The sequence below is a fragment of the Hemiscyllium ocellatum genome, chromosome 10 (genome assembly GCF_020745735.1).
Source record: "Hemiscyllium ocellatum isolate sHemOce1 chromosome 10, sHemOce1.pat.X.cur, whole genome shotgun sequence".
NCBI classification, from domain to species: domain Eukaryota; kingdom Metazoa; phylum Chordata; class Chondrichthyes; order Orectolobiformes; family Hemiscylliidae; genus Hemiscyllium; species Hemiscyllium ocellatum.
The window spans coordinates 44,295,229-44,308,497 of NC_083410.1; the positions used below are offsets into that span (position 1 = coordinate 44,295,229).

At 36.5% G+C, this 13,269-nt stretch overlaps 1 protein-coding gene across 1 annotated transcript in view; it reads left to right on the forward strand.

The window, feature by feature from the left end:
• Positions 1 to 13,269, forward strand: part of gpatch2 (G patch domain containing 2) — a 298,747-nt gene that overhangs the window by 214,427 nt on the left and 71,051 nt on the right. Inside the window, exon 6 of the mRNA XM_060831453.1 lies at positions 5,857 to 5,924. Coding sequence (XP_060687436.1) covers positions 5,857 to 5,924 — 68 coding nt within the window. The remainder of the gene's footprint in view (positions 1 to 5,856; positions 5,925 to 13,269) is intronic.

A 13,269-nucleotide genomic window follows, 5' to 3' on the forward strand; every position in this document is an offset into this window, starting at 1 on the left:
AGTCCATGCAGGTATTTTTGTTTCATATGTGCCTTCTCCTGTCTCACCTCAGCTAAATCTATTACTGCCCTAAGTGCCTCCATATTGAACACTTCAGCCATTCCCTGTGCTAGAAAACTCCCTATTCTGCTTACTGTTCAGGTAAAGATATTTCTTCTGAATTCCTTACTAAATTTTTGATGACTGTTTCATATCAATGGCCACTTATTCTGCTGTTACCCATAATTTGAAGCATTCTCCCTGTATCCACTCTCTCAAAACCATTTGTAATTTTAAACACGTCCATTAGGTCACCCCCTCATCCTTTTTGCCAAAAAAAAAATCAGGTCTATGCATCCTTTCCGATAAGTATAACCTCATATATCCTGCAACATTCTTGTAAATCTTCTCTACCCTTTTTCCAATGCCTGTGCACCCATTTTAGAATATGGCAACTAGAAATGCAACCAGTATTTCAAGTGGTGTCCAACCCATGTTTCAGCACCAGTTTGGTATTATTTGCTTATGTTTCAGTTCTATCTCTCGAGAAATAAGCCTTGTTTGGTTTGCTGCTTCTTATCAAACTGTAGTGCAATTTTTAGTGATTAGTAGCTTTTTACTTCAGGATCTCTTTGTCTACCTCAAGTAGACTCACACTGAATAAGTAATAAATTGCTTCTGAATTCTTCCTTAAAAAAATGTATTACCTCACATTTATCAGTGTCATTTGCTAATTATTCCTCTATTCTGCAAGTTTATTAATGTCATCCTGCAATTTGTTGCCATCTTTCTCAGTATTGGCAAGCCCCTCCCACCCCCTACCCCCTATAATTTGATGCCATCCACAAATTTAAAATTTATTATTTCGAATCTAATCCAGACCCTTGTGATATGTCATTACCTAACTTTTGTATTGTGACTAGTTACCTTTTGGCTCCACGTTTAGTAGAATGTTTAGTGTAGAAAAAACATGGAATAAGCATGTAATTGCACTGTGGTAACAGCGAATCCATTGCATATGTTTTCTGAGAAAGTACATGGGAGAGTTGTAGATTACAAAAGGAACCCGCCATTGTATAAGAAACAGTAAAGGCTGTACCAAAAAAGTAATAACTGTAAAGACTTACATTATGAAAATCTGCTCGCTCAATGGAAATTACAAGCTTGCCGTTTAATTCTAAAGTATTGTCATGGATTGTATATGCCAAAATCTGAACAATAAAAAGAGATCACTAAAATATACTTTAAAAATATTTTGCTTGCGCCGTAACAAAAATCATGGTTCTGTTCTTTATTGAGAATACAATATTTTTGTACCTGGAAATAATTTATGTAGAAATGAATTTATGAGACAAATTTTAATTTACAGGTACAATGATAAATTGATCATGGAGATTGATGAGGAAATCATCTCACACAGTAATGAAAGCAGATAAATGATTTCAGCATGAAAAACATTTACTGGAGCCTGGACAATTGATCTCCTTTGATATATGTGAAGTTGTGTGAATTTATAAGTGGTTAAAAATCAGTTTCATTTGGAATATAAACAATAGTTTACTTAATTAAATGTATTGATGAATTTTAGATATTCTAATTGAACTGTGTTTCTACACTAATTAACCACGAGGACAGGCAGTTTGCAAAGTTTTTTTAAACTAACTTTCGAGGGCTACAAAACTAAAAGAAGTTTGCGATTATTATCTTGAAATAAATGTTCATTATTGTTCATTTCAAATATTTTACAATGATGCATATGTACCTACATTAAGATTTCATTAAATATCAGTTTTACCCTTTGAGCTACTAATTATGTGAAGGAAATTATTCAAGTATAATTTTTTTTGTAATGTAGATCTTGTTTTATTTCAATGATGCAACAGAGTACCTTTTCCCACAGTGTTTTCCCAATATGACTTTCCTTACTCCCAGAATATGCAATGAGTTCATCAGTACAACCTCATGTCAAGAGCATAAAGAAATATGACGTGTAGATTGTCTCATTATCCATCAACCTAGTTATCCTTTACAGTCATGCCACAGTGAAATCTCATACTTATAATAAGAAGTGTTAAATGATATTAAATACAAATACAAAATGCCATAACTTGCTTAATCTACACATCCTCCATAAATGTTGAATAAAGTAAGATGGCTGCTGATTTTGTCCAAAACTGCGAACAATGCTGTACTCTAATCTACCAACTGAATAAATATTTCAGTCTGTGTATCTATTCAGTATTTTGTTTTGCGCGTAGATTACAGTGCACATTTTCCCTCTCCCTTTCCATTTTCAACATGCACATACACAAAACACAGCTAATTAGCAATTGGTTTGGAAATTGACTGAGTCATGCAACTCTGAATAATGGCCAACCCACTTTAGGGAGACTGATTTGCATCATTTCTTATCTTAATATTCTGGATACAGGCAAATTTATAATTGTATTGTCAACGTAAAAAGCAACAAACTTATTTTGCTGTCTTTATATTTGAAGGGTATAATAATCACCTCGAAACATGAATCTGAAATAAGCTCATAAAGTCCTGATGAAACTCAATTATGATTTCCTCTCCACTATATGATAAAAGCAGTCATGCTTCCCTTTTCATTGAAATTTATTGTTCCTCACAGTGTTGAGATGGTTAACTCACACAAGAGCACTCCTGATTCCCAGTATATTATATCTATTGTGGAATATCTTCAGCTTGTCCTATTGCATTTTAATTCTGGAGGAAAAAAAATCAGTGCTAACGTATTTGATTATATATGAAAACCATTTTTTTATTTACTAAAGTAAACATGGCAAAAGCTAGCTCATCCTAGAATTTTAATTCACTTTCTACACTTCATATAGATGTATTTATCTCAAAGTGTGGCATCATGAAATTTGTCTCTATAACATTTGCACAACTCTATGCCGATCCTTATCCCACCCACTACAATAGTATTGAAATGCTCTAAAAATAGGTTTCTGGTTTGACTGACTTCAGTTGTTGATACTATTTCAGTCAACTTTTCTCTTCTCATCACTCCATCTCCTCTCCATAGTTTTGAAGTAAAATTGTCATTCACTGGCCATATTCATGGTTAGCCAGCAAAAAGAGCACTCGATAATATTTGGTTTGAATTATTATATCTATTTTTATATTCATACTGATAATCTTATAGGTCACAAAACATTTGTATACAGTTATTCAGTGAGAAATGTAATGCTTTACTGTTATCTAAAAATGAAATGAGCCATGAATGATGGATTAAGAAAATAATTTCTATTTTTATGAATTTAGATTAGAAATAATTTAGCCAAGTGAAATAGTACACCCACTTCGATTGGACAGTAGTTACAGGCAAGATGCTGGCATTTATTAGACTAATATACCTATATAGTACAAGCTAGTATTTAAAACTTGACATGGCTGAGAGAAATAAAAACTATTTTACATCCCCAAAAGGCAATTGATCACACATTTTATAGTCATTTATGTAACTGCAGCAGTACTTGCAATTATATTAATGGTGTGATGTGATACAGCCATAAGTATGTTCAACAGTAAATGTATTTCATGTATTGTCAGAAATGTAATTTAATGGTTATATTTATGAAAGTGAATGCTAACGTAGAATAAAGTCAAGAATATGGGAGATAAATTGTACAATTTCCAGAAATTGCTTTGATTTGAAGGAACAAATAACTTTTTTAAAACTTTTTTTATTAATGAATAATTTTCAATTATGGCATTTGCCTTTTTTTTGCAAAGAGTACACTGTTCAATTATCCAGCTTGCTTTATTGAGATGGAATGCAATACTTCAAAGGGAAGTTATGGTTTCATTTCTAGTTGTCTTAATTTGTTCACTGAAGTCTATACCTGATTTAATTGTAGTATTCAAATGCTAGTAATCCAATATAACTTTGTAATAAAACCAAGTATGTCAAAGATTACCTTCAGTGTACTTTCGTTTTGCAATTGCAATTTGGAAAGGTGGTATGGCAGATCTAAATCCCTGTGGGAACTAAACCTCAGTAGCACTGAAGAAAATAGAAAGTTCAGTTAAAGCTATATTCCATACAGGGTCTACAGCAGTAGATTATCTTCTCAGTTGATGTATGGTTGCTTAATGAAATACAGTCTCCAATGTAACTGTTGTAATTTATTAACTTTATAAAACTGGTTAACAATGGTATGTCATCAAAAAATCGAATTGAAACAATCTTATAAAAGGTAAATCAAAGTTTTAAGATGGAATTCTAGGTGTAAAGGGAATACCATGCAGTTTTCTCCCCAACTACAAAAGTTGCATTCACATTAGATTATTGAAGTAAAACTCAAACAATATAAATAAATAATACAGCATTTGTATGGCTTTTTAAAAAATTTCACTGATGGTAAAAAATCAGAATTGGCATGTAATTGTTTTTTACAATGATGTCTTTTAATGATGGTATGACAGTGAACATGATTAATATTTTGTGAAAGGGCTAGTCAACAGTGTGAACAAGGGGAAGCACTCTCCCTCCACATATTTTATAATATGCAACTGAAGAAAAGCATTGTGTCCACCATGAGGTAATGTGATTGTGAAACCTTAATTCAGCATGAAACATGCGTGAACTGCTCGCCTTGCCACTATGGTGTATTCCACTAAAATGAGTCAGTGATACGTATGAAAATCTCTTTTGCAGATATTTTTTAAAGGAAAATAATCTGTAGTAAGGTCATGAGTTTGTTTGTTTCTTGGCTAGAGAAAATATTGCTTACATCTAAAATAGAAATTAGTTTGCATGTACTGCAGGATATAAACTATCAACATCAGACATTAATTTATAACATAATTTTTCCTCACCTCTGCCCCATCCCCCATCAAGCAAATGTTAGCTGTGCCACTTGGTGTATTAAATTACATTTTAAACAAAGAATATATTTAACAAGTATTATACAATTAAATCCTTACATCAGACATTTTTTCAGCTCTAAATCACTATTTTGTGAAATATAGGGGTCACATTATTATTAAGCATCATTTTGAGATCAGGTGGTAGTTTTTATGAACTGCGTGAGATTTAATTTAGTTTTGTTTTTAAAACAGTAGGTTTGGAAAATTTAAGTTAAAAGGGTACAATGCCTTGATTTAGCAGTGACAAGTTATCATTTCCCAAGCATTTAATAAAATAGAAAATGTTTTTCAGGAATGGAAAATATTTGTCTAGTGATCTGTTGTGCTTTCGGTGAAAGTGAGGACTGCAGATGTTGGAGATTAGAGCCAAGATAGTGCTGGAAATGCACAGCAGGTCAGGCAGCATCCAAGGAGCAGGAAAATCGATGTTTCGGACAGGAGCCCTTCCTGAGGGCCCTTCAGCCCTCATTCCTGATAAAGGGCTCCTGCCCAAAACGTCGTTTTTCCTGCTCCTCGGATGCTGCCTGACCTGCTATGTTGTTCTTTACAATGGGCCTTTGTTCCTTTAATTGTGTGGCACCAGAAAATTTAGATTTTCTGATACATACCAAAACAAGATAATTAGATTTAACAGTTTTGACTGAAATAAACACTTCAAACCAAAAAGACAAATAGCTTTCTAGCCATTGGAGTTTTTGTCTTGCCAGCCATTTCTTTAAATTGAATTTAAATGTTGTATTTTCTTTCCAACATGCAAGAATTAAGAAATTTGTTCTTTACAAAAAGGTAAAACAGGCAGCAGTTTTAAAAAAAGACTCAACTCTTTCAACTCTGCTAGCATATTATATTTCAGTTGACTGCTGGCCTTTTCATTTCCATTGGTGAGATATAGATTATCTACAGAAAATCACTGTATTTTTGCTTTCACAACCCTACATGTATCACATGCTTTTCTAAGTATTTTTTTTCCTTTTTCAGATTGACACTCATGGGCCCGGTAGTAATGAGAGACTTGTCCATGTTTCCCTGGATCCCCATAACCAAGAGTGAGTATCACTTAGATCAATAATTCTTCATTGTTACCAATGCTCTGATGTATTTATTATGCTGGTAGGTGTACGGAATGCTGGATGACTAGAGAAATTGAGGTTTTGGTTAAGAAAAAGAAGGAAGCATATAGACAGGAGAGATTGCATGAATCCTTGGAAGAGTATAAAGGCAGTAGAAGTATACTTAAGAGGGAAATCAGGAGGACACGAAGGGAATATGAGTTGGCTCTGGCAAATAGTGTTACGGAGAATCCAAAGGGATCTTATAAATATGTTTAGGACAGAAGGGTAGCTCAGGAGAGAATAGGGCCCCTCAAAGATCAGCAAGGCAGCCTATGTGTGGAACCACCGGAGGAGATTCTAAATGACTATTTTGCATCAGTGTTTACTGTGGAGAAGGACATCGAAGATATAGAATGTGGGGAAATAGATGGTGACATCTTGAAAAATGTCCATATTACAGAGGAGGAGGTGCTGGATGTCTTGAAATGTATAAAAGGATCTTTTAGATTAGATGATTAGATTACTTGCAGTGTGGAAACAGGCCCTTCGGCCCAACAAGTCCACACCGACCCGCCGAAGCGAAACCCACCCATACCCCTACATTTACCCCTTACCTAACACTACGGACAATTTAGCATCGCCAATTCACCTGACCTGCACATCTTTGGACTGTGGGAGGAAACCGGAGCACCCGGAGGAAACCCACGCAGACACGGGGAGAACGTGCAAACTCCACACAGTCTGTCGCCTGAGTCGGGAATTGAACCCGGGTCTCAGGCGCTGTGAGGCAGCCGTGCTAACCACTGTGCCACAGTGTACCTTACAACTCTGTGGTAAGCCAGGAAGTGATTGTTGGGCCCCTTGCTGAGATATTTGTATCATTGATAGTCACAGGTGAAGTGTTGAAAGACTGGAGGTTGGTGACATGGTGCCACTATTTAAGAAAGATGGTAAGGAAAATCCAGGGAACAATAGACTGATGAGCCTGATATCAGGGGTGAGCAAGTTGTTGTAGGGAATCCTGAGGGGCAGGATTTACAAGTATTTGGAAAGGCAAGGACTGGTTAGGGATAGTCAGCATGATTTTGTGCAGGGGAAATCATGTCTCATGCACTTGATTGAGTTTTTTGAAGAAGTCACAAAGAGGATTGATGAGGGCAGAATGGTGGGCGTGATCTGTTTGGACTTCAGTAAGGAGGTTGACAAGGTTCCTCATGGGAGACTGATTAGCAAGATCTCATGGAAGACGAGAAGAACTAGCCATTTGGATGCAGAACTGGCTTGAAGGTGGAAGACAGAGGATGGTGCTGGAAGGTTTAGAGGATATGGGCCAAGTGCTGGCTAATGGGACTAGGCTAGGTTAGGATATTTGGTCAACATGGACGAGTTGGACCGTAGGATCTGATCCCGTGCTGTACATCTCTCTGACTCTGTGACTCTATCCTTCCTGCTTTGAGGCCAAAATGTCAGAGAACCATGGATAAGTGTGTGACTGTTTTGCTTAAGCCAAAAGGTACCTCTCTGAAAAAGAAACACTTGCCTAGCTGCCTCAATGTAGTTGTTTGGCTTCAAATTACAAACATCTGACTTTATTGAACATGTTAACGGTGAATCAATCAACAAAGAAGGCAGGTTTCTTTACTAAAGTATATGAACAGCTCAAACCATATACAGTGTAATCAGTGCTGGCTCCCTTAAATATTGAATTAATTGGTTACATTCACTAATCCCAAGACTCCAATGGAGAAGCGAAGTGAATGCATGTTGACTCATACATATGTAGCTCAAATCCTCAGGATCATGGGATTGATAATTATAACCTGCCATTTTTATTGAATCTGGCAGATTAAGGCATGTAAAACCCATATTAATATGAGACAATTGGGTATGACCATTTAATGTTGCATTTTGTGATATGGAGTAGAATTTCTACTAGAGTTCCCCGATCTTCCATCCTAAGATAATGCTAAGAAAAACCACATCTTTGGATTTTCCACCGTTCCACTTTGAAGTTTTAGAAATCAATAGGAAGAATCCCTGAAACATTTATGATGATTTTTAAGTTGTTATTAATTTTTTTTGACCATTCATTCTCCTGGCAACTAAAAAACAATAATAGCTCTTTCGGTGTTCCATGAAGCGACTTATCATGCATTTTTGAACAACCACCTTGGCAGTGGAAATTTTCAAGCTGAATGCTTGTTTGCACTCAAATTAAAGTCATATAAGAGTTAGTGAGAACTCTTAAATATCCCATAAAATGTACCATTAAATAACCAAAAACAACATTATAGCCTGGGGTTGCACTATTGTCGTGGTTATTTAATGGCCAAAATGCACGTACTGGACTGCCATGTGATAGCACTTGTTCATAAAGATGGTGTTATTAAAATCTATCCCTTTACTCCGAAAACCTTTTCTTTTGCCCTGCAGCCTGGAAGGACCGCAGTCAGGTACAAAGTACTGTGACCAAGAACTATTTGTGTCATGCCCCTGCATATGCAAGACTGTAGTTCTTTTTGTTTTAAACCAAATGTTAGGATATTAATTGAGCAGTCCACTACACCTTGGCTTCTCATCAACTATAAAAGCAATTTATAATCAGCTTTCAGTCAATCTAACAAAACAGAACGGCTTTTGTAATGGAATTTCAAAACTTTGCTTAGCTTGCTTACAGACCTTTTTTTCTCTTTAAAAACATATTTGTACATACGATAGTGATGTAACTTAAAATCCGGTTCCCCTTACTTTGATTGGATCTTAAAATAGTTTGCCTGGGATGTTTATAAAGTTGAACTCTTAAAAGCTAGAAAGTAGATTGGTAAAAAGCAATATATTTTATTTTCTACTTACAGCATGGTATTAATATAATGTGCTTATGTTTAAATGGTTTGTAAAGTAAACATAAGGAAAGTAATTTTATAAAATAAATTCTGATTAGCTTTAATTAATGCATATTAGCTCAATTGGAATAGTGTGTGCCGCTTTTAAATCCAATCTTGTGGGATTGTACTGTCAAAGGTGTTTGGGAGCCTCCTTGTCTATTTGCCCCACTATAGTTGAGCTATCTTGACAACTCAAACTTGGCATTTGAAAATGCAAGTATCCTATTTTTAGTTAATTAAAGACTGGCAAACAGCAGTTTGACTACTTCAGAAAAATTGTGATTCATAGGAGCTTGTTGACCATTTGCCTCAAGTTTTAGCATTTTATATTATTCCTCTTCTAACCAATCAAAAGTCTTTGTAATATTGATATGCCATTCCTTCTGCTGTGAAATAAAATTGTTTTGTTTGACAATGTTCTGTTTAGTCTTAGGAGCTCCTGTTGACAGCTGTATTAAGACCATATTACAGGAGTAGATGTTCAGTCAGTTCTGCTATAATACAGTAGTTCTGTTCTTGTGCAATCCCATGTTATAAGAAAATTGTGTAATAGCAGCATCATTTAAACTAAAGAGGCCGGAATCAATATTTGCTCTAAAACTTCATGCTTTAGAAACAGTGTCCCCAATTCGTCAATTGTGTAAGAGCGAATTTGTGTTAATGAAATGCATGTTATTAGCAGAACAACCTGTAGGCCCTTCAATCCATCGAGTTTGCTCCACCATTCAGTGAGATCATGGTTGGTCTGATAATTCTAAACTCCATTTTCCTGCCTTTTCCTCTAACTCTTAATTCCCATACTGACTAAAAATCTGACTATCTTAGCCTGAAATATACTTACTGACCATGCCTTGACAGCCCTCTGCGAGAAATAACTCCACAAATTTATTACTCTCTACAGAAGAAATTATTCTTCTTTAAGTCAGTGACCTCTTATTCAAAGATTATGCTGTCTGGCCCTAGACTCTGTCAAAAGGGGAAGCAACCTTTCCGCAGCTATCCTATCAAGTCCCACAGAACTTCATATGTTTCAAGAGGTTCATTGCTTATTCTCCTACTTTTAAATGTTTGCAAGCCCAATTTACTCAGCCTCTCCTCATAAAACAGTGCCTCTAAACCTGAAATCAGCTTTCTGAACCTTCTCTGGACTTCTCCAATGCCAAAAAATCTTTACTTAGATAAGGGGCCCAAAACTGTTCGCAGTATTCCAGCTGTGGCCTGATTAGTGACTTGTATCGTTTTAGCAAAACCTCCTTAATTTTCTACTCCATTCCACATTTGCCTCTCTCTACCTGCTGAACCTAGCTGCTAGCTTATTATGATTCATGCACAAGGATTCCCAAATCCCTCTGTTCTGCAGCTTTCTGCAGTTTTTTTTCCATTTAAATAATATTCAGCTCATACATTCTTCTCGCCAAAGTGCAAAACCTCATATTTACCACATCATATTCCATTTGCTAAATTTTTGACCACTTGCTTAAGCAGACTGTTTCCTTTAGGCTTCATCTCACCATTTGCTGTCCCACCTATTTTTGTGTCCTCTGCACACTTGGTTATAACATATTCACTTTCCTCATCCAAGCCATTAATATATATTGTAAATCACGGTGATTCCAGCCCTGACCCCTGAGGTACACTATTAGTTACAGGTTGCCATTCTAAGAAAGCATTCCTATACCAACTGCCCATCTTCTATTACTTTGCCAATCCTCTATCTATACAATTTCCAACACAATGGGCTCCTTTTTTCATTAAGTAGCCTAATGTATGGTGTCTTATGAAAATCCACCTGAATATCTAAATATATTATATCCACCACTATTCTGCTTATTACCTCAAAGAATTACTGTAAATTTGTCAGGCAAGATTTCCCCTTCATAAAGCCATGCTGACTTGACTTCTTCATTTTCTGTATTTATAATTGCTTTGCTATTACATCCTTTACAATAAACTCTAGCATTTTTGCAATGACAAATGCTCAGCCACCGGCCTAGAGTTATTACTCTAAACAAAAAACTGAAAGAATTGCGGATGTTGGAAATCTGCAACAAAAACAGAAATTGCTGAAAATTCTCAGCAGGTTTGGCAGCGCCTTGGACACAAATCAGAATTCACATTTCGCGTCCAGAACTCTGAAGAAAGGTCACTGGACCTGAAATGTTACTTCTGATTTCCTTCCACAGATGCTGCCAGACCTGCTGAGATCATTCAGATGTTTCTGTTTTTGTTTGCTACAGTTATCTGCTTTTGGCCTCCTCTTTTAAAGTAAAGGTGTTACAATCCTCTGAAAAGGATTTGTGGAAAATGACTACCAGTGCATTCAGTATCTCTGAAGCTCCTTTGTTTACTATCCTGGGTTGTATCCCATCAGGCCCAGTGGACTTATCAGTCTTTAGCCCCATTAGTTTTCCTGAGCACATTTTCTGTAGTGCCAATTATTGTATGTATTTCCTGTCCTCAATTTTCCCCGTAATTATTTAGTAACTTTGGGATGCTATTACTATCTTCTACCATGAAGACTGCTGCAAAAGTATTTATTTAACTCCTCTGTAATTTTCTGGTTCCCCATTATTATTTCCTGAGTCTTATTCTCTCAGAAGTCTATGTTCACTTTTGCTTCTCTTTTTATATATTTAAAGAAGGTGCCCAGCTTGAAATTACTTGCAAGAGTACCCGTGAAGCATACATTCTCTTTTCTTGATGGTTTTTGAACTTTGTTAGTTCCGAGTTCTCTGACATGTCACTAATCTTTGTCACTTGTATGTTTTTTCTTTCAATTTAATGCTATCCTTAACTTCCTTAGTAACTATGTGTATCTTTTGCCCTTCCTAGAATCTTTTTTCCACACTGAAATATATCTTTGCTGTGAGCTGCGAATTATTTTCTGAAATGTCTGTCACTGTCCCTCAGCCATCTTTGCTGCTAAAATCCTTTCCAAGTTCACTCCAATTAACTCCAATTCATTGCTTTGTAATTGATCTAGTTTAAGCTTCACACAGTTGTTTAAAATCAATTTCCTCCCTCTCAAACTGAAAGCTAAATTCTATCATCTTATGGTCACAGTTTCTAAGGGTATCTTTTACTCTCTCATCATCTGCCTCATTACACATAACCAGATCCAAAATAGCCTAATCATTGGTTCGATCCAAAAAATATATTGTTATTTGAAACTATCCCAAATAGACAGTGAATTCTTCCTTCTGGCTTCCTTTGCCAATCTATCCCAATCTAAATGGAGGTTAACATCAACTAGGATTAATATAATACCTTTGGTACATAGAACATTACAGCGCAGTACAGGCTTCGGCCTCAATGTTGTGCCAACCTGTGAAACCAATCTGAAGCCTATCTAACGTACACAATTCCATTTTCGTCCACGTGACTATCCAATGGCTATTAAAGTTAATGAGTCTACTACTGTTGCAGCAGTGCGTTCCAAGCCCCCACTACTCTCTGAGTAAAGAAACTACCTCTGACACATGTCCTATATCTATTACCCCTCAATTTAAAGCTATGCCCCCTCATACTAGCGATCGCCATCTGAGGAAAAAGGCTCTCGCTGTCCACCCTATCTAACCCTCTGATTATCGTGTATGTCTCAATTAAGTCACCTCTTAACCTCCTCTCCAAGGAAAACAGCCTCAAGTCCCTTAGCCATTCCCTGTAAGACTTTCCCTCCATACCAGGCAACATCCTAGTAAATCTCCTCTGAACCATTTCCAACGCTTCCTCATCCTTCCTATAATGAGGTGACCAAAACTGTACACAATACTCCAAGTGCGGCTGCACCAGAGTTCTGTACAGCTGCAGCATGATCTCATGGTTTTGAAACTCAATCCCCCTGATAATAAAAGCTAACACCCCATATGCCTTCTTAACAACCCTATCAACCTGGGTAGCAACTTTGAGGGATTTGTATACCTGGATACTGAGATATCTCTGCTCATCTACACTACTAAGAATTTTACCATTAGCCCAGTACTCTTTATTCCTGTGTTTCTTCCAAAGTAAATCACCTCACACTTTTCCGCAGTAAACTTCATTTGCCACCTCTCAGCCCAGCTCTGCAACTTATCTATGTAACTCTGTAACCTACATCATCTTTCTGCACTATCAACAACTTTACCAACCTTGGTGTCATCCACAAATTTACTAACCCATCCTTCTACGCCCTCATCCAGGTCATTTATAAAAATGACAAGCAGCAGTGGACCCAAAACTGATCCTGGCAGTACACCACCAGTAACTGAACTCCAGATTGAACATTTCCCATCAACCACCACCCTCTATCTTCATTCAGCTAGCCAATTTCTGATCCAAACCACTAAATCACTCTCAATCCCATGCCACAATATTTTATGCAATAACCTATTGTGGGACTCTTATCAAACGCCTCACTGAAATCCATAAATATCCCATCAATCACTTTACCCTCATCCACCTGTTTGGTCACC